Source organism: Hyaena hyaena, unplaced genomic scaffold, assembly GCF_003009895.1.
Source record: "Hyaena hyaena isolate Hyena2069 unplaced genomic scaffold, ASM300989v1 scaffold_372, whole genome shotgun sequence".
Lineage (NCBI taxonomy): Eukaryota > Metazoa > Chordata > Mammalia > Carnivora > Hyaenidae > Hyaena > Hyaena hyaena.
Window position 1 is genome coordinate 1,441,431 of NW_024081004.1, and position 22,115 is coordinate 1,463,545.

The 22,115-nt window shown below is 35.3% G+C and overlaps 1 protein-coding gene across 1 annotated transcript in view; it reads left to right on the forward strand.

Annotated features, from left to right (window-relative positions):
* The window catches only part of WDR70 (WD repeat domain 70), a 290,059-nt gene that overhangs the window by 180,415 nt on the left and 87,529 nt on the right, over window positions 1–22,115 (forward strand). Inside the window, exon 10 of the mRNA XM_039250525.1 lies at window positions 4,793–4,967. Coding sequence (XP_039106456.1) covers window positions 4,793–4,967 — 175 coding nt within the window. The remainder of the gene's footprint in view (window positions 1–4,792; window positions 4,968–22,115) is intronic.

Sequence of the window (22,115 nt, forward strand, 5' to 3'; positions counted from 1 at the left end):
TGGTTTCATGGCTCTAGTGTCATCGAGGATCAAGGTACCTGCTATTTTGTTGCTCTGATAAGCTGCTGCTTGAGTCCATCATCATGTCCAAGTTGATGGCAGAGGAAGGAGTAAACAAGAAGAGTTGAAGAAGGGTCTGCAATCTTCTTTTTGAGACTTTCCCAAAATCCTATGCTAATCTTCCATTTATACTGAGTTGGTCAAAGCTTTGTTTCTACATTTCATCACATCTAGTTGCAAGAGAGGTTGGGAAATATAGACTTTAACAGAGAAGAAAAGAGAATCGATGTTGGAGTATGCTGCTAGCAGTGTCTGTCACACTGTTGATGGCTTCTAGTCTCCTGGCTCCCCATTAGGCTGCTTTAAATCCTGGAATTCCAGGATGCCTTTTTAATGTTTCTGTGTGTACTGTTTCCAGATTTTTACTTGAACTTACATTTTGCTAGTCATTAATTCCTAAAATGTAGTCAGTGCAATCTTATGTCAGGCACTGGGTTTGATAGCTCTGTAAACTAGGGTTTGGTAATGTTAAGCATTCAATGAAGTTCCCAAGCAAAACTTAGGGCTAGGATATGCTAAAGTTATTTTTTTAAAAACCTCAAACTCTAATTTGGAATAAATCATAAATATTTGATAAAAAATGCTGGCTATTTGAAGTGTATACACTTGAAAATCAATTGTATTTATTGTATATTGGTTATAGCTCAATAAAGTTGATGTCTAAAATGCTTAGATAAGCAGTGAATTTCTTTTATTCTTCAACAAACATTTATTGAGGACTCAATGTGTGTTGTGTTCCTATTATGTTTAAGAGATGGTGCAGACCCTAGGCATACAAAAATTTAAAAAGAGATAGAGACAGACAGACAGAGCAAACTTACTCTGAAGTAGGCCTTCTCGTAGAAGGAATAGATGTTAATATGTGTAATTACGACTTATGTGATTGGTGTTATAATGTGGGGTGTTATAATATGGAAACCAAGGTAGAATTCCCCAATTTTGTTCTTTTTCAAAATTGTGCAGGCTGTTCCAAGTTGTTTGCATTTCCATATAAGTTTTAGAATTATCTTACCCAATTTCTGTCTCAAAAAAAACTCTGCTCGAACTTTGAACTTGTGTTCAGTCTAAAGATTTAACTAGGGGAGAATTGAAATCTTAACAATATTGACTACTGATCCATGAATATAGTACATCTTCTCATATATGTAGATCTCCTTTAATTTCTGTCAGAAGCATTTGATGGTTTTCAGTGTAAAGATGCTACACATATCTTGTCAGGTTCCATGTTTATTCATACCATATTAACAGTATTATTTTCATAATCTCAACATGTAAGTTTTGCTAGTCAACAGAGATAAAATTGATTATTGACCTAATACCCTGTGACTTTGTTAAACTCACTATTAGCTCTAGTAGCATTTTTATAGATTCTTGGGTTTTTCTATGTATATGATCATGTGGTCTCTTAATAAAGATGGTTTTACTTCTTTCCAGTCTATAAGCCTTTAATTTCTTTTATTCATCTTGTTGCCCTGACTGGCAACTTCAGCATAAAGACATGGTGAGAATTTGATATCATGGCTTTATTCTCAACCATAAGAGGAAACCATTCAGCCTTTCTTCATTACTATTTATTTTACTTGTTAAGTTTTTCATATGTGTCTTCAGTCAGGGTGAGGAAGTTCCATCTTCTTCCTAGTATGTGGAGAGTTTTTATTATGAATGAATGTTGGATTTTTTGTGAAATATTTATTTCGCATGGATTAAGATGATCATATATCTTTTATTGTCTGTTGATATGGTACATTATATTGTTTAATTTTCATTTCTTTAAATTCTTTGCATTCCTGGTTTAAATACCACTTAATTGTGGTACGTCATTATGTTTATACACTGCTACTTTGAATTTACTGATACTTTGTTAAGGATTTTTGTGTCTCTGTTTATTGGCATATGGAACCATAGTTTTCTTGTAGTGACTTTGGTTTTGGCATCAGTGTAGTGCGGGCCTTATAGAATGAGTGTTGGGAAGTGTTTTCTGTTCTGTGTTCTGGAAGAGTTTGTGTAGAGTGGGTATTCTTTCTTAAATGTTTGCTAGAAGTAAATAGTGAAGCCATCTAGAGTTTTCTTGAGGGAAGATTTGTAACTATATATTCAACTTTTTAATCATATAGAATATTCCAGTTATTTATTTCTTAATTGAGTGAACTTTGGTAGTGTCTTTCAAGGACATTTGTCCATATAAATTATCAAATGTTTATATAAACTTGTTCATAAAATTCCCTTATTATCCTTTTAATGTTGTTGAGCTTTATGGTGATATCTTCTCTTTCATTCAAGGTATTGATGTTTGATATTGTCTCTAATTTTTTTTTCATTAATCCAGCTTAAGGTTTATTAATTTTGTTGATCTTCTCAAGGAACCAGGTTTTGATTTCTCTGTTTTCTATTTTATTTATTGTTTACTCTCATTTTTATGATCTCCTTCCTTTTATTTGCTTTAATTTTCTCTCTCTTTTCTAATTTCTTAAGGTTGAATCTTAGATCATTAATTTGAGGCCTTCCTTTTTTTTTTTTAATGTATACAGTTAATGCTATATTTTTCTTCTGTGTTCTGTTTTAGCTGAATACCATGAATTTTGATATATTGTGTTTTCATAGTTTCTCTACTATCCCTTGTGATTTTTCTTTGTGTTTCTTAATTTTCCAAATGTTTTGGAAAAGATATATTTTCTGATACATTTCTGTTATTGATTGCTTATGTAATTTTGTTTTTTGACAGTGTACATACTTTTTTATGATTTTGGTCATTTTTAGTGTGTTTATATTTGTTTTATTGCCCAGAGTGTGTTCATTGTCTACCTGAAAAGAATGCATTTTCATTTGCTGTTGGGTGAAGTGTTATATAAATGTCAGTTAACTCAACTTGTTTGGAATTGCTTTTGAGGTTTTCCGTATCCTTACTGATTTTTGGGGGGAACAAGGAGGGGTATACTTGTTCTACCGGTCACTGAGAGAGGAATGTTGAAGTATAAAACTATAAATATGGATTTGCTATATTTACTTTTATTTCTGTTAAGTTTGCTTTCCTATTTTGAATCTCTGTTATTAGTGGCATATGCATTTAAGATTGTTAACGTGTTCTTGATCAGTTGACTCTTTATTATTGTGAAATTTTCTTCTTTGCCTCTAATTTTATTCCTTGTTCTGACACTTTATTGGACATTTAATATAGTTACTCCAGCTTTCTTTTAGTTATGTTTATCTGGAACATTTCTCCCCATCCATTTACTGTAACAACCTATCTAAGTCTTCATATTTAAAAGACAGAATTTGTATTTTAAAAGACAGAATCTGCTGAGTCTTGCTTTCATCTAATGCAATCTGACCATCTTTATCTTTTAATTAGAGTTTTTAGATAATTTGTAATTAATGTAATTATTTATGAGATTGGATTTTAACCTACCATGTTGCTGTTTGTTTTATATTTATCCCATGGTTCTTATTTATTATCTCTTCCTGTTTTTGTTTCATTTCCATTTTATCTCCAATTATATATTCATTATAAAAATATGTTAGTGATTGCTCTAGATTTTGTAATATATATCTTTAATGTATCAAAGTCTCTCTTCAAATAATACTATACATTGCAAGTATAGTATAAAACTATACTTCCATATCTTTTTCCCAACCTTTCTGCTTTTGTTGACCTATATTTTATTTGAACATATGCTGTATATCTTGCAATATATTGTTTTACTTTAGTCATTTATCTTTTAAAGAGACTTAAACATTTTAAAAAATATCTTTTACATTTTTATTCAATTTTACCATTTGTGGCACTCTTTCTTTCTTTGTGCAGATTCACATTTCCATTTGTATCATCATTGTTCTTCCTGAAGAACTTCCTTTAACATTTCTTGTTAAATGAATTATCTCAGCTCTCATTCATCTGAAAAAGTCTTTATTTTACCTTGTGAAATATATTTTCATTGCCTGTAGAATATCAGATTGACTTTTTTTTCACCTCTTTTAGAACTTTAGATATATTCCATAGTGCTTTGGCTTGGATAGTTTCTGCCCAGTAGTTGCTGAACTCATCTTTGTTGTTCTGTATTTTATGGGATTTCTCTCTCTCTCTCTCTCTCTCTCTGTCTCTCTCTCTCTGGGTCATAAGGATCTTGTTTTAGCCTTCGTTAGTGACAGTGCTCCTTTGCCTGGGACTTTGAGCAAGAGGGTACTCTGTACCTCCCCCAGCCTTGGACTGCTGTTTCTTGTTACTTGTTGAAAACCCAGGGCAGACAATTTTGTTTCTGCTTCTCCCCCGGAGGCATGAAATCTTTTTCTGGGATCTAGAGAGGGACATTATTCTTTTTTCAATGACTTATTTTTTTAGTGTGTTTTCCGGGATGTGTTATATAACAGTACATTAACACATGTAAGTAATTAGAAATTAATGTGTGTGTATATAGAGGGTGTATATCCAACAGTTTTACTGATCAGAGTGTATAGTCAGAATTGTTTGGAGGCCACTGTTGTAGAGGGTTAGAACTTATAACTCTGATAGCTTTGAAGTGGAATTTGCTACTTGCTGTTTTATTTGAAGACAGCATGATTCAGATAGTTTACTTTATTTCAGTAAGTAACTATTTATAAATGGAGACTTTTTTACAGTGTGCATTATATTTTAAAATAATTATTAGATTTATATGCTTACAAGGTCTAGTGGTCTTTATGAGCTCTTCTGAATTTTAAACTTTTTTGCAAGTGAAAATTTCTTTATTATTTTTAGGACTGTGAGGACATGGGAAGTTGAAAATCCAAGGAAGCAAAAAAATGTGTTTAAACCACGGACGGTGCAGGGTAAAAAAGTGATTCCCACCACGTGCACATATAGTAGAGATGGAAACCTCATAGCGGCTGCCTGCCAGAATGGAAGCATACAGATCTGGGACCGAAATCTGACTGTAAGTCGAGGACATTTAAGTCTGCTTTTCTTAGAAGAAAACTACCTTATAAAGACAAACATAATGTTAAAATATTATGAAGGTCAGTTTCCTGAGTTTAGCCCTAATTTAAACTTCAGTGTTAGTTGATAAAACATTGGGACATTTGCAGTAAACAGCATTTCAGCAAACATTCCAGCTCAGTATTTTCCAATGTGTATTAGATTTTGCTTTTAAAATAAAGTAGATCTTTTGGTATAAAATTTAAAAAAATGTAGTGCAGTTTTATTATTTGTTGTCTCAATGTACTTGATTTTGAAAGTGAAGGATTTGACAGTAATATAAAACAAACCAAGCAGAGAATTAGAAAATACTGTTTAAAAGATTTAAGAAAACTAGGAAATATCTAATATGGCTCATCAGTAGATTTGCAATTATTCTTGTAGTAATTTAAATAATATTTTGTTTTGAAGATTCCATGACATTCTATTTTGATAGGTTTCAGACATTCCTTTACAGTTTCAGATCATTATTAGAATAAAAAAATTTTGGAGGGATCACAGAATTCTGTGTAAATAATTTTATGAAATATGTCAAAGTCTTTGGCTAATGCAGAGAATTAACAATAAGCTTTAGAAAAGATTTTGTTGTATGTAGAGATGATAAAACAAGATTTTTTGATAAGTGTTAAAATGAAAATCTATACTAACATCATAATACTATTTGGTTATCTTTATTTTAATAAAAGATTCTGATAAAAGTGTTAATTCAATAATTATTTATTAAGCGCCTACTATATGTCAGGCACTATGTAGGCATTGGGAATACTACAGATTTTTAAAAAATTCCTGCCCTGTAGAGTTTATATTCTGGTTCTTTTAAAAATTATAAAAATAATATTCTTTCAAAGAAAATTGCCATTCAGACATTTACATTTTGAAAGGGACCCTAGAAAACATAGTTCTCTTTTTTAGGTGGATGAGTTAAATTCATTCGTCTTGGAATAAGGTAAAAAGTAATGATAGGGAGAAAAGAATCCGTGTTGATAATGCTAGAAATATCTTAGGCATTTTCTGTTTGTCAGATCTTTTTATTTCTGTTTTCATCTCCATTGTAAACCCCATAAAGCTTCATAACAGCACAGAGATTTTAGAAATCCTTTGAATTGTAAACTGAGTTTTAACCAAGCAATAAATTTTTTAGTAACTGGCTTTCATCGTCTCTGGGTGCTGTTGGATTAAACAGAAGTTCTAAGACATGAAGTTTTCTTGTGTAGCTTTCACAGTGGTTTCTTTAGTATAACGCATACTAAACATATATGCATATATGTGTGCCTTTCTCTTAGAACCCATATATTTTAATAAAGTTTTGGATAGTTTAAATTTTTTTTAATGTTTATTTATTTTTGAGAGAGAGAGACAGACAGAGTGCAAGCAGGAGAGGGGCAGAGAGAGAGGGAGACAGAATCTGAAGCAGGCTCTAGGCTCTGAGCTGTCGAGCCCCAACACAGGGCTCGAAACCACAGACTGGAAGATCATGCCCTGAGCTGAAGTCAGGCGCTTAACCGACTGAGCCACCCAGGCGCCCCATGGATATTTTTAAAGATTGGCCTTGCATGGCACATGAAATGAAGAGTATCTTCTGTTTCCATTTTTGTAAAAAACAAAACCATTTAAATGTCAGTTCACCCCCCAACAAATCTTTTAAGCTATTTTGCTTAATCATAGTGTTTGATTCTATTTTGTTAGAATTAAAGAGTACATGAAGGTATAGCTTATGATACTACATCCCATTTGTTATATTTATTAATATTTTTACATTTGCATATAAATGTATGTCACCTAAAGACAAATCAAATTGAGAAGAAAAAACTTGATAGCAAGAAACACAGCTTGATTTAAGAACAGAATTTTACTGGGGCACCTGAGTGTCTCAGTTGATTGAACATCAGATTTCAAGTCAGGTCATGATCTCAAGGTTCATGAGTTCAAGCCCCACATTGGCTTGCTTCTGTCAGTACTATCAGTGCAGAGCCCTGGTTAGATCCTCTCTTCCTCAATCTGCCCCTCCCCTACTTGCACTCTCTCCAAAATAAATAAATATTATTAAAAACCACAGGATTTTACAAAACTTAATTATTACTTCAGCAATAATCAAACACCCACAGGGAAACACAAAAGTTAAGGTAAAAAAGGCCTACTAGCAGTACTTTTTCCATGCAGTAGCCAGAGAATTACATGGTAAATAGTGGTTAAGCTTTATTGCCCTATTTACTCATAGAATTCTTTTTAGACTAACTTGAACTTTAGCAAATTAAATGAAATATTTCTTCTTTTAGAAGTAGCTATTAGTAAGCAATTTCTGTGCTCTTAAGACCTACTTCTACTCCAGAATTATGTTGGCCAGTATGGTAGCCACTAGCCACATTTGACTATTTTAATTTAAATTAGTTAAAATTTACAATTAAAATTGCAGTTCCTTAGTTACATAGCACTTCCTAAGTGCCAGGTAGCCACATATGTCTAGTCATGTGCTACTCATTGTACAGCACAGATAAAGAACATCCCCATCAGTATAGAAAGTTCTCTTGGACATGGTGCTCCAGAAGAGTGCCCAACATCCCTTTCAGTCATGTGATGATGGCTTGTCAATTTGGGAAGAAGGAGTTTTCAGAGGAGCTTCTATAGGTCTGCACTGCCTCCTTGGTCCCTCAGCCCCAATTCACCAGCATATACCTGAGCAGCGGCAAGGCCAGCACACAGTTGGAGTAAGGTGAGGTTGGTACAGAATAGTGCGTGGTGACAGTCGACATTAACAGCACACTCCTTGACTTGGTTTCAGCGTATGCAGAAGCTCTCTCATCCTTCAACATGCTTCTCCTACGTGTCCATGTGGCTTTCCCCCTTCACATCTTTTAGTTCTTTGCTCACATATTCTCTTCTGAGCAAGACCTTCCTTGACTCCATCCTACATAAAATTGCAGCCTTCTCACCAATGATGCTCTCCGTCCCTCTTATTTTCTTCCGTCATGCTGATCACCATCTGACATACTCCACTATATACTTTACATGCTTGTTTGTTGGCTGTTTGCCTCCAGTAGGATATTGGCTCCTCGAAGGAAAGGATTATTGTCTACTTTGCTCCTTGCTGTATTCCCAGAGCAAAGAACAATACTTAATATACAGCAGATCTTCAATTATGATTTGTTGAATGAATGAGTGAATGAATGTATTCTGGAAGGGTAACAAAATAAGGTTGTCAATTTATTTCTAAGAAGACATTTAAAAATAGCACATAAAAAAACTATTCTATTTATATGAAGCCACAATGAGATAGAGAAAGGATAGGGGAGAAATATATTGGGGTAATTTTTGGTATATCTTTAATGACGTATAAATATAAACTCTGCATTAGCATAGGTGGCTTTTTGAAAACTGCATGGTTCTCAAGTATAATTCTTTTTTTTTAATTAAAAAATTACTTTTCAAGTTTAATTTCTGACTTTTAAAATATTCCAGCATTGTATGGTCTCATGAATATTTAATGACTTTTTCTGTTGATATAAAAACATACCAAATTCGTTGGACATATTTTTCTCAAAGCAGTGTTGCTATTCTTTAATATCTATTAAGAATCTACAATATGCTATACTCTTTACTAAAAGAATACACTGTATTTACTTGTATTGTAATCGCTATTATAAACTAAGCTTTTGGCAGAAAAATGAGGACCATCATATTTATTTAATTTTGCCTTTTGTAGACACAGGTGATGGGAAGGAATAGTAATTGAAGTTGTGTTACTTGGCACTAGGGTAGAATCAGCAGCAGCTTGACCTACTCTCCGCCTTATTGCCTCTTACTTCTCCTTTGGCCTGCAATTCCTGCCCAGATTCTGGGCCTGTGCCTTTTGGGAAAATGACATTCTACAACCCCTTACCAGAAAAGCCTCCAGCCTAAGAGATATTACAGAGACATTTCTCTAGCTCAGTGGCCAATCAGTGCCCACACTCCCGGCCACAGAATGGTTGGTGTGATCAGAGAAGGCTCAGGCCTTCTCTAGTAATGACATCAGGAGATAAGTTTCTGGACAACTGAAGCTCCCAGTGTGGAAAAGAACAGAGAGAGAAAGAGAAAGTGCTTTTAAGAAAGTGCTTTTAAGAAAGAGAAAGAAAGAGAAAACAGGAAAGAAATCACTAATAGTAGCTTAAATCCAGTGTTAAGACAAATCTTTAAATGTCTCTAGTCACCATCAGATAACCCATGTTAAGCTTAGGTTGATGTATATCCTTTTTCATCTTTCCCTTTATTTGTGTGTATAAACATTCATTAAAAGGTTTTGTTTTTATTTAGAGAGAGAGTTTGCAGTTTGCTTTGTTTACTTGTAAGCATTGCATGGACAACCTTGTAAGTGAATAGATGTAGCTCTAATTTGCATTTTTTCAAATTTAAACCTTGTTAGTGAATAGAGATAGCTCTACTTTCTTTATTTAAGTGGGATCATAATTTTACACACATAAAATATATACTTTTCAAAAAATTTATTATTTTTTTTATTAATTGCTTCTTTGCTCTCATTTTTCTGTCCTACCCTGTAATGCTTTTAAATTACCTGGCATGTATCCTTGTCTACCTTTCTCCATATCTCTGTATCTCTAGCTAGCTAGCTGTTTAGATTAGGAACATTTTGCCTGGGATTTTGGAGCACCCACCACCTCACTGAGAACAAAACAAAAGAAATTTAAACCCATAAGTAGTTTGTAAAGAAGAGAATAATCTCTAAGATAATTGATAACCAGATGCTACCTTGTATAGTGCCCAGAATAAGGAAGAGTTAGAGAAAGTTAAGAGGGTCAGGGTAGGTAAGAGGGTCAGGGTAGGTAGGCCTCGTCAGGACCTCCGGGAGGTGTGGGATTTAGGGAACCACTAGGATCCCTTGGGATTGCAGAGTAATGATGCTGTTATTTTACTAAACAACCTTAACAAGGGCTATTCTTTGTCAACACAGTCACATTGAAAGGCTCTTTTGAGACTGTTATTTCTCAAAACGTTTTGAATCTTTTCAAGCTAATTTCAGATAATGATAAGTACTGCAAGGAAAATAAAGCAGAATGGGAGTGTTTTGTGGGAGGGTTGGCACCTCCCTGGGTGCCTGGAAGTTGCTTGAAGTCTCACAGAAGTCATTCCTCACTATTGGACACTATGTGTTGTGCCTTATAGTTTATAGATAATTTTGAGATTTAAAAATTTGCTTTTTGTAGTATTTTCTTTTTTTTTTTTTAATTTTTTTTTAAATGTTTTATTTATTTCCAGGAGAGAGAGAGAGACAGCGTGAGCAGGGGAGGGTCAGAGAGAGAGGGAGTCACAGACTGAAACAGGCTCCAGGCTCTGAGCTGGCAGTCAGCACAGAGCCCGACGCGGGGCTCGAACCCACGAACCGCGAGATCATGAGCTAAGCGAAAGTCGGACACTTAACCGACTAAGCCACCCAGGCGCCCCTGCTTTTTGTAGTATTTTCTATTAAATTTCCATAATTAGGCTTTGATCCTTCTTCTCTCACATCTTGTGGAAACTAGTTCAGACCAAATTCTCATACTATTTGTTAACTACATTCTGTAGTAATTTTCTTAAGGAGAGTTTTTTTTTTATCCCTCTGCTTTTTGTACATTCTTATGTAGCTGTCATAATCACTGAAAAGAAAAGTACTAGTTACTCTCACAGTTTCATAATAACCTCTAAGTATGTATACTAAGAGACTCTGTCCGTGTGAAGGAAGAATTTTATGAAGGAGAATTTTTTTAAATTAATTAATTTATTTTGAGAGAGACAGTGTGAGTAGGGAAGGAGAAGAGAGGGAGAGAGAGAATCTCAAGCAGGCAGCACAGAGCCCGATGCAGGGCTCAAACCCATGAAACAAGATCATGACCTGAGCTGAAACCAAGAGTTGGACAGCTAACCAACTGAGCCACCCAGGTGCTTATGAAGGAGAGTTCTTAATGTTTACCTCATCCTTCTCATTTATACCGTTAGAACAAGACTTCCTTAAGTAGAATATTAGCCTGTTGATATTGCAGATTTTGGAGATTTTAAAAAGAATAATGCTTTGAAATATTTTTAGTGTGTAGTATTTTGTCCTTATTTCCAATCTTCTTTTATGACAAAATTTTTATTTCTTGTGTGATTTTAGTGTCACATAACTGTTTTGGAAAAACATTTCATTACATAGTTGTTTATCATTTACTGTCATTTACAAATGTAAATCATTTCACTAAAAAATTTCCCTTTGAGACTATTTCAGCCAAACCAGTTGTTTTTAGTCTTGTTTTTTAATTTTTGTGATATACCACTTTAGCTGTCAACCTTGGGAGTAATGTACGGAGAGCTTTTTGAGATTTGGATTTCTCTGTACTCTTTGAGTACAGATAGTCCTCTTTTTCATAGTGATGTCATCAGAGGGCTTTCATGAGTTAAACACGACTTCCAGTGGCCAAAATTGTGTTTGTAGTCCAGGTTCATGCCTTCCTCCAGGTGTCTTCTCCCTTCTTTCCATAAAGACTGGTCATTTAACAGTGATTCACAGCTTTTAGCCAATATCAGTTCAAGCTAGAGCAGCAAAGCGACTATATAGGGGAGCAAAGTACATTATAGAAGGAAAAATGGTATTTTTAAATGATTTTTAAAATGCAAATTATTTAGAAAAAGTTTCTAATATCTTCCTTTGAGAAAAAATGCTGTATCTCTGAAAAAGTATATAAACAACATTGTTAAAAATTTGAATATAGAGTTTTATGTCTTCATTAGGCCTAACATTGGGAGTCTAAAATGATGTGGACAACTAAATGTCTACTGCATACTTCAGCTCATTTTGTAAATGACACCGAGACATGAATTACATTATACACTACTTGGGGCTTTCTCTCTATAAGTCCTGAGTTTCCTAAGCATTCTGTACCTCATTTTTCTTATTCATGAAATGAAGGCATGATCCATATCTTGTCAGACTATTTTGAGGATTATGTTAGGTAATATATATAAAAAGTACTTAGAGTGAGACTCGGACATAACAGATTCTTAATAACTATTGGTCTTCTTCCTCCTTTTTCTCTTTAGCTCCTAGTCAGCTTACCATTTTTGTAGAATGGTAAAGTTAGATCTCAGAAAGCTATTGAACTCTGTCAAAGTATCACACTTTTAACAAATTCCGTGGTGACTGAAGGTATGGCTTAAAAAGATAAGAATGTAGATTCCTGTTACAGCCAGTCCCCATCAGTTAATAAGAATGTTATATATCCACTGGTTAGTGTGAAAATATATGAAATACAGTCACCATCAATTAATAAGGATGTTATATATCCGCTGGTTAGTGAACCTGAGTGGATATATGAACTGTGATCACTTTTTTAAATAAACACTTGAGACAAAACACGTGACGTACAAATTGCCCTGTAGTGTTTTAAACACACATATTTCTCAAAGTTTACTTTTCAAAAAAGTTTTGTCATTGACTCAAAACACAAATAACCATCAAAACTGTATAAAATTACTTGCAGGCCCTGTAGTTAAGTTCTAATTTGTCAATTATTTTAATGAAAGATTTAAAGTTTTACTTACAGTCCTTTTGTAAAATGTCATATACTGTTGGAAGCAACATTTTTTAAATGAGAAAATACTGGCTTTTGAAAAAGTTAAAAGATTTTCTTCTAAAATAAATGATTATTGTCTTTGTTTTTTGAGGTCAGGGATAATAGAGCAATTGAATTTAAGACTTTCAGTTAAACAGGATAAATTCAGCTCTGCTCCCTCCTGAAACCCTACTAAAATGACAGAAAAGGCATTTGTAAAAGCATAAACCCTCATGGGCGAAAAGAATTAAGGGGAGATGTCAGCAGAAAAGAGAACTCAAGACACTTTTGGAAGCTGGAAACCAGACTCATGAATGGTAACTGACTTAGCCAACAAGAGAAAGCTGAAACCTTAGCTGTGGTGGGAGAAGCGTATAAAAGACAAACTGATTAATCCTGTGGTTCCTTTCTCTCTCTTGTGCAACCAGATCACTGTTCTTTCCTCTCCTTCCCTCACGCTGACAGAACACTGAAGAATTACCTTTGAAGGGGGTTAGTTGTTAGACTGCTATTCCAGGTAAAGCTGAGATAAGGGGAACATCTTCATATAGAGCTGTGTTTCTCCTCCCCTTCCCCCATGATTACTTTAATAGCAATTACTGAGTACTTCCTGGGGGGTAGGTGGTATTTTAAACCCTCTACATGTAATATTCCATTTAATCCTTATAGCATTCCTGTGATACAAGTACTGTTACTGTCATCACTTTGCAGATTTGAGGAAATAAGACACAAAGAGATTTGAGTTGCCTACCAAGATTACAGTTAGTAAGTGGCAGAGGTTTACTGAGATTTCATCCCAGGCAGTTGATTCAAGAGGTGGTACGTGTGGTAGGGATTTGATAAGTGTTTGCTGAATTAAATTTCAAGGGTTTAGTTTACTTACACCCTAGATATGTGAATTTTATTTGAAACATCCTTGGCTTTCATTCTTTAAATTTGAGATGTAGATCTTGCATAGTATCCTAAAAAAGGCAAAACTTATACCCTGCCTTAATAAATAGACATTAACATATAGAAAGAAGAAAATGTTTTGTTTTGCTTTTGGTTTTGGTTTTGTTAATTTTAATTCAAGTTAGTTAACATACAGTGTAGTATTGGTTTTAGGAGTAGAATTTAGTGATTTATCACTTAGATATAACACCCAGTGTTTATCCCAGTAAGTGCCCTCCTTAATCCCCCGTCACCCATTTAGCACTCTGACCCATTTCCCCTCCAGAAACCCTCAGTTTTTTCCTCTGTATTGAAGAGTCTAATATAGTTTGCCACCCTCTCTGTTTTTCTTATTTTTCCTTCCCTTCCCCTATGTTCATCTGTTTTGTTTCTTAAATTCCACATATAAGTGAAATCATATGGTATTTGTCTTTCTCTCACTGACTTATTTTGTTTAGCGTAATAGACTCTAGTTCCATACATGTTGTTGCAAACAGCAAGATTTCATTCTTTTAAAAAAATTTTTAATGTTTACTTTTGAGCGAGAGCAAGAGGGAGAGAGAGCATGAATTGTGGGGGGGGGGGGGAGGGAAGGAGAGAGAGAGAGACATAGAATCCAAAGCAGGCTCCAGGTTCCAGGCTGTCAGCACATACCCCGATGTGGGGCTCAAACTCACGAACCATGAGATAATGACCTGAGCTGAAGTTGGACACTTAACCAACTAGGCCACCCAGGCACCCCAAGATTTCATTCTTTTTGATTGCCGAGTGATATTCCATTGTATGTATGTGTGTACATCTTCTTTATCCATTAGAAAGAAGAAAATGTTAACTGATAAAAATAATGTATGAAAAAATTCTTAGGTTTAGATGATCATATACTCATCAAAGTTGCCCAGGGAAGCCAGAAGAAAAATTAAAATTAAATTAACATAAGCATTTTTCTTATAAAGATTATAAATATTCTTAAAACATTTTAACTTAAACTAAGAGAATTAGAATTTGAACTAGAAGAATTAGAATTTTCTCCTAAATATGGTAGGAGTAAAAACAAATATTAATATTTGTGGATGTATCCTGATCATTAGGACAGAAAAAATGGAAATCGATCAGGAGCCAGGAACCTTTAGTTTAAAATGTGTGAATAAGAGCTGCTATTATGGGATCAAATATATAACTATTTTAAGTGAGCAGTTAGTATAACCTTGCATTTTCATTACACTGAACAAATAGACCACATGGGCTATACAGATTCAGGAGAATGATGTCACTATTTGGTGACTTGAATTTAGTCAAAATAGTAAAATGAAAGTAATTATGAAATATCTGTCAAAAAGTAAATCCTGTTACCATTACGAGGGCAACCTTGCCTAAAATAGTGGCTTCTTTGCTAATAATTTTTATCTGCATGGCAGGTAATCATGATTAGAGGCAGTTATTTTTTTTATTTTTTATTTTTTTACAAATAGTTTATTGTCAAATTAGTTTCCACATAACACTCAGTGCTCATCCCCACAAGTGTCCTCCTCCATGCCCATCCCCCCCCCCCCCCCCATCCATCAGTCCTCAGTTTTTGTCAGCATTCAAGAGTCTCTCATGGTTTGCCTCTCTCCCTTTCCCCCACCATTTCCGCCCTTCTTCTCCCCCTTGTTCCTCCGTCAAGTTCCTCCTAATCCTCCTATACGTGCAAACATATGATATCTGTCCTTCTCTGCCTGACTTATTTCGCTCAGCATAACACCCTCAAGGTCCATCCAAGTTGCTACACATGGCCAGATTTCATTGTTTCTCATTGCCATGTAGTATTCCATGGTATAGATAAACCACATCTTCTTGATCCATTCATCTGTTGATGGACACTTAGGCTCTTTCCATGTTTTAGCTATTGTTGAGAGTGCTGCTATGAACATTGGGGTACATGTACTCCTATGTAGAGGCAGTTATTTTGTAACTTTTCCATTTCTGTAGACATGTGTCTAACACACAGTTCATGATTTCCTCAGAAAACCTGGTGCCAACCTTTGCCCTATTTAATGGTTCCCAAAGATAGTTAATTTGACTATTTTTTCCTGATTATAAAAGTAATCTATAGTTATTTGTAAAAATACCCAAAATAGAGAAGCATATGAAGAATATGAGTTACCTATAGCTACTCCACACAGAGATGAACATTTCTAGATTCTTTTCTGTACTCACAGAAAAGAATGGAAAGTGTGTGTGCCTTGCACGTGTGTTTGTTTCGGTGAATTGGGTTTTGTAGTAGCCCTAGTAATTAGCACCCCTCTTCTCTACATGAGTTCCAAACAGATTAAGAAATTAAGAAATAAGACTGATCACCAAAGCATGACAGATGAAGGCCCAGATTCCACCTTTGTTATAGAGGATAGAGGAGGATCACAGCCAGAAGTGTCTGCTAACTAACTCCTAGAATTGGACAGAATTGCCCACCCAGTCTCATCCACACTGAAGTCAGCCAAGACTTGCCCCCAGGATGACTTTGGGCATGGAAAAGCAGAGAAGAATTACTCCTTAAGGTCAGCTTGAGCCCAAAAAGGAAAAGTGAAGAGCTAAGCCAAGCATTGTCAGTTAATTTTCCCCATAATCACAGGTCAGATTAATGCACAACCTTCCTTTCTAGGAAAGAGTGAATAAGAATCAGGAAGAGGTTGGAGTGGGAGGCTATCAGGTTAAAAGGGCCTGGCAAGCTATGTAAAGGAGTTTGAATACTCTTCTAGGGTAATGGGAAGCTGTTAGATAGATTTTAGGAATGACACGATCCAAGTTGTATTTTTAAAAGAATCACTCTGGCTGGTTTTTAAAAATTGAAGCATAATTCATATACAGTGTTATACTAGTTTTAGGTATATAATATGATTCAACAGTTCTATACGGTACTCAGTGCTCACCACGATAGGTATAGTTACCATCTGTCACCAGACAATGTTATTGACTATATTTCTTATGCTGTACTTTTCATCTCCGTGATTTATTTATTTTATAACTGGAAGTTTGTACCTCTTAATATTCTTTATACCCTTCTATTTGACCTGTCCTTCCTCCACCCTCACCTCTCTGGCAATCACTTAGGCCATTTTGCATGGAGAATAAGTAGAAGGGGAAAAAGGCAGAAGTGAGGAGACTGGGGCTGGTTGTTGCAGATGTCCAGATAATTTCCTGGACCAGATAATCCAAAATGTTTGGATTTTGAAGATTTTTTGAAGCTAGATTGACAAATGAGCAAAATTTAATGTAAAGGTAATTTTTTCATTGTATTTTAAATTATGCCTTTTTAAAGAATAGCGTACTATTAGAAAGAAAACTACAGGCCCAAAATGGTGTCATTCAGGTTAAGACTCCAAGTCAGTAAACCAAGACTTAATACCGAACCCAAAGCTACTTTCAACTTTCCAGGAATGTAACCTTAAGCGAGTCAACAGGGAATTTTCTGATCAGCACTAGGAAAATTTCTGATAGACCTCTCCTGTTACCGTTAGGAGGGCAACCTTGCCTAAAATAGTGGCTTCTTTGCTAATAATTTTCTTTTTTCTGCTCCTCCACCTTTACAAACCTTTTCTGAAACCCTTTGGAGCGCCCCTTTACTTGCTAGATGGGATGGTTCCCAATTCGTGCATTGATTAACAAAGCCAATTAGAGCTTTAAAGTTTGCTTGGTTGAATTTTTGTTATTTAACAACTGGTATAATAATAGAGAATTTAACTCAGGAAATGACTCAATAAAACACATTTGATCATTCATTTTCATGGTTTCTGAGTTTCTAATGGTAAGTAGGCTGTTTGGGGTTGAGAATTTGAATTACATGAAAATCTGTTTTGATTTTGTGGTATTTTAGCTAATTTTGAACAGTTTGTTTTACCTTTATTATTGTTTTATATCAATTAGCAATATGGAATAAATGTTCCATAATTCTTAAAAAAAAAAAAGGAATTTTTTGCATCTTCTATAGCATGGGTAAAGTCCTTTGCAATTGTCCAGGTAGCATGTTAAGTCATTTAAAATGGTGGAACCCTACAGGAGGACTATAGTCTCTAGAAAGCCTATATAAGGGTTGCCTTCTCTACAAGAGAGATTTCCTGAGCTGTGTTTCTCAGCTTCAGGACAGCTATGATTTATTTTGTAAGCTGAAGAGGCCAAACATTACTGTTTTAATCATTATAAACAAAATAGTAAATGTTAAATGTTCACTCAATAAAGCCACTAGTAGGGCTTTTATATACAGAAAGTAGTGTCTGAGCCAAAAATGTGAAAGAGTTCTCTGGGCTGTGCGCATTCTCTTTTAGCCTACTCTTTGATTCATTGCAACTGGAGAAGGGATGCAGCCAGCGATGATTTGAGCTCTGAACCTCTTGCTGCTACAGCGAACCTCCCTGTTATGTGTGGTTTTGGTTTTGTTTTGTTCTGTTTGTTTTTTAACTTCCTTTTTCTACTAATTATACAAACCTTTATGAAATTTGCCACATTTCATAAAACTTAGAAACTTATTTTTATATATGATACTCAAATTATTGAGCATTTCAAAATTCTGTTAAACCTCAACTCTTCAGAATATTTAACATATTTACCAGTTTTGTTCCTTATCAGTTTTTGTGTCTTTTATTAGCTCTCTTCTACAAAGTAATGGAAGGATCAAATCTTAATTCTGAAGTATTTTTAAAGTTATTGCCCCAATTTATTTATAGTTAGTTATATAAAGAATGATTCTCTGAAATCATGCAACTACATGGATGGAACTAGAGGGTATTATGCTAAGTGAAATTAGTCAGTTAGAGAAAGACAAATATATGACTTTACTCATGTAAGGACTTTAAGACACAGAACAGATGAACATAGGGGAAGAGAAGCAAACATAATATAAAAACAGGGAGGGGGACAAACATAAGACACTCTTCAATATGGAGAACAAACAGAAGGTTGCTGGAGGGGCTGTGGGAGGGGGGATGGGCAAAATGGGTGAGAGACATTAAGGAATCTACTCCTGAAATCATTGCTGCACTATATGCTAACTAACTTGGATGTAAATTAAAAAATAGATTAATTAAAAATAAAAATAAAAAAGAATGATTCTCACAGCTGTCTGATAAAGAATTTGCTTTTTGCTGGGTGGAAAACACTGATGCTCATGGGGTATGTGGTTAAGGACCCAGTTGCTGTGTACAACATGTAATAACCCTGTTTTATTCCAAAAACCCGTTCTTAGGCTCTCTTAATCTGATCATGTAACACAGAAAGGACTTACATGTCTTATAAAACTTTTTTTTGCCCACAGTAAATTCTATTTTCATTGTGACTCACTATACATATATCTTTGCACAGACTGATACACACCCACACGTACGTACACACACATCCGTGCAACTGAAATAGAAGTTTACCATAATAGTTTCGTATCTTGCAATGTACAGTGCACTCCAGTATTCATTTCACTTGATTTCATTTTTTAAAAGTAGTGATTATAATCTATTAAATTGATTAAAAATTTTTTAACGCTTTTATTTGTTATTAAGAGACAGAGAGAGACAGAGCATGAGCATGGGAGTGACAGAAAGAGGGGGAGACACAGAATCTGAAACAGGCTCCAGGCTCTTAGCTGTCAGCACAGAGCCCAACGCGGGGTCAAACGCACAAACTGAAAGATCATGACCTGAGCCCAAGTCGGACGCTTAACCGACTGAGCCACCCGAAAAGGATTCTTTATTATTCCCATAGTTTTCTGTAACTGTGAAACCCTGGAATTCAGAATATGTTCTACCAAGTATGGTGATTGCAGTCCTCATCATTATCCTTGCTCATATAAAATCAGGTATTTGCCAAATCGTGAATTAGATGCTTTGGGAATTTTAAAGAAAAGAAAAGACACAAAAACGAAACAGATACTACTCTGAAATTATATAATATTTGTTGTAAAAATCTATGCACAATTAACACTTAGAAAATAAAACTGATAATAGTAGACAAGTGGATTGATCATGTTCTAAAAGTTCACTGCTTTCAGTTGTTTGCATCTTGTATATTTTTTCATAAAAACAGTGTTAATGTTAACTATTATTGGGGATATTCTAGATTAGTCCAAAGTAACTTATCCTTCTGTGCTCTTCTTTAAGTTCTCCACAGGCAGGTCTGGTAGATTTAAAAAAGTACTTTGCCTTCCAAACTTCAGTTTACTCATCTGAGTAATAAACTTCATCTTCATCTGGTTACATGGATGAAATGAGATCACCTTTGTGAAAGTACAAAGCACAGTACCTGGTCCTTAGTTGAAGGTCAAGAGGTGTGCATTCTTTTGGTTAGTCACTCATATTCATAATCCTGTTACTATGTTACAGAACTACATCAAGACTATTTGCCCAGAGAAATCAGCTAGCTTTGTTCTGATATGACCTATAGAATTTTACCAGAGAACTCACCTCCTTTTCACTGCTACCTACTTCAATACTAGTAATTGTGGTGATGGTAGTGATAGTAATAACTATATTATTATTAGAATAGGAACTAACATTGCCCACCTACTGTGTCACCAGGAAGTTTTCTAAATACTTTCATTCTGTTTGCTTGTTATACAGCTCATGAGGTTAATATTGGTATCTCCATTTCAAGGATGAGTTAACTGAGACTGAGTAATTTATCTAAGGTCTTTGACTCCAGGCAGTCTGTCTCCAGAGTCTATACTTCTTTTTTTTTTTTTTTTAAATGTTTATTTATTTCTAGGAGACAGAGAGAGAGACAGCGTGAGCAGGGGAGGGTCAGAGAGAGAGGGAGTCACAGACTGAAACAGGCTCCAGGCTCTGAGCTGGCAGTCAGCACAGAGCCCGACGCGGGGCTCGAACCCACGAACCGCGAGATCATGACCCAAGCGAAAGTCGGACGCTTAACCGACTAAGCCACCCAGGCGCCCCTCCAGAGTCTATACTTCTAACCACAATCTCTTGGGTCTCTGAGAATGGGAACCTATTCATCTACCACAGTTGAAGTGGCCTCTATTCTCCTCTATATGTTGTTCAAAAGCCAGGAAATACATATTATCAAGGGTAAGATTGTCTGGTTGAGGATCTGGTTCACATAAGAAAAGATCCGGCTTCTGTCTGGCTGTCTAGAAAGGGCCAGCGGGGCTGGGTGAGCTGGGAGCGGATCCAGGAGAGAACGGAGGAGTAGGGGGCATGGTGCAAAGGGAATTGCTGGGCCCTTCTATCACAGTTAACAGGGATCAAAATGGAATAGGTGAAAGAGGAAGGGTCCAGTTTAGACTCTAGTCATTAAGTAAAGAGTGACTTCCAGAGTCTTTTCTTGTAACTGTATTTCCAAATGCTATCATCTAAATTGACTGCATTTGAAGTACTTCTTTATATATGTTTCCCTTAGTAAAAATAATGTGTGGAGTCCGCATACATTAAAGGAAATAATTCACTCCATACTATATTTATGCTTTCTGTATTTTATTACTGAGATAGTGACTCAAGATTATAGAAAGGGCATAAAATTAAAGCATTTTGCTAAGTTTAAACGGCCATACATAAACTAGATGGAATTCTTTGTCATTGACTAGATCTAGTAGCCAATTGACATTTGCCATTTTATTTTTAAACCTAGGAAGATTTGCTTATAAAGCATTTAGTAGCAGAGCAAACTTTCCAAATGCTATGAGTTAAAACATATGGAGATGCTAAAGATACTTTCATGGGGCGTGAATGTTTTCCCACACATAAAATGTGTGTCTCAAGGAGGGACAAATATTTTAGACATTGAAATACTAGTTAGAAGTTACAGCAAAATACATGATAGTTATATTTTTCATATAGATAAATTAAAAGTACTTTTAATAGATATGATAAGCCAAAATGAAAAAAAATTCTAGGGGCACCTGGGTGGCTCAGTTGGTTAAGCCTCCGACTTCAGCTGAGGTCATGATCTCACGGTTCGTGGGTTTGAGTCCTGCGTCGGGCTCTGTGCTGGCAGCTAGCTCAGAGCCTGGAGCCTGGTTTGGATTCTGTGTCTCCCTCTCTCTCCGACCCTCCCCTGCTCACGCTCTCTCTCTCTCTTTCTCAGAAATAAATAAAAAAATAAATTAAAAAAAATTAAAAAGTTCTATATTGTGACCCTAAACCCACATTCTTAGAAAGTGACCTTCTTGTATAAACCTGAAATTGATATAGTTGTGTCTATATGAGTGTGTTTGAATTTGATACTGATTGCTTGTTTGTATGGGGCTTTCCCACTAAAAAAGATAGCCTTGGACCAAGTGCTTCTATTTTATCTTCCAGGAGACTATTTTTCAATATCTTAAGAACCAATACATACTCTGTTTTAGTTAGCTAAGAAGACTTTGTTAAGCTTCAGTTTCTGTACTCTTTTACAGAAACAGTGGGTACATTAAATATGCCTTTTTTGAGAGAGAGAGAGACCAACAGCATGAGCAGGGAAGGAGCAGAGGGAAAGGGAGAGGGAATCTTAAGCAGGTTCTGTGCTCAGTATGGAGCCTGATGGAGGGCTCCATCTCATGACTGTGAGATGATGACCTGAGCTGAAATTAAGAGTCAGTTGCTAAACTGACTGAGCCACCCAGGTGTCCCAAATATGCTTTTTCAAACAAATACCTGTCTTCACCC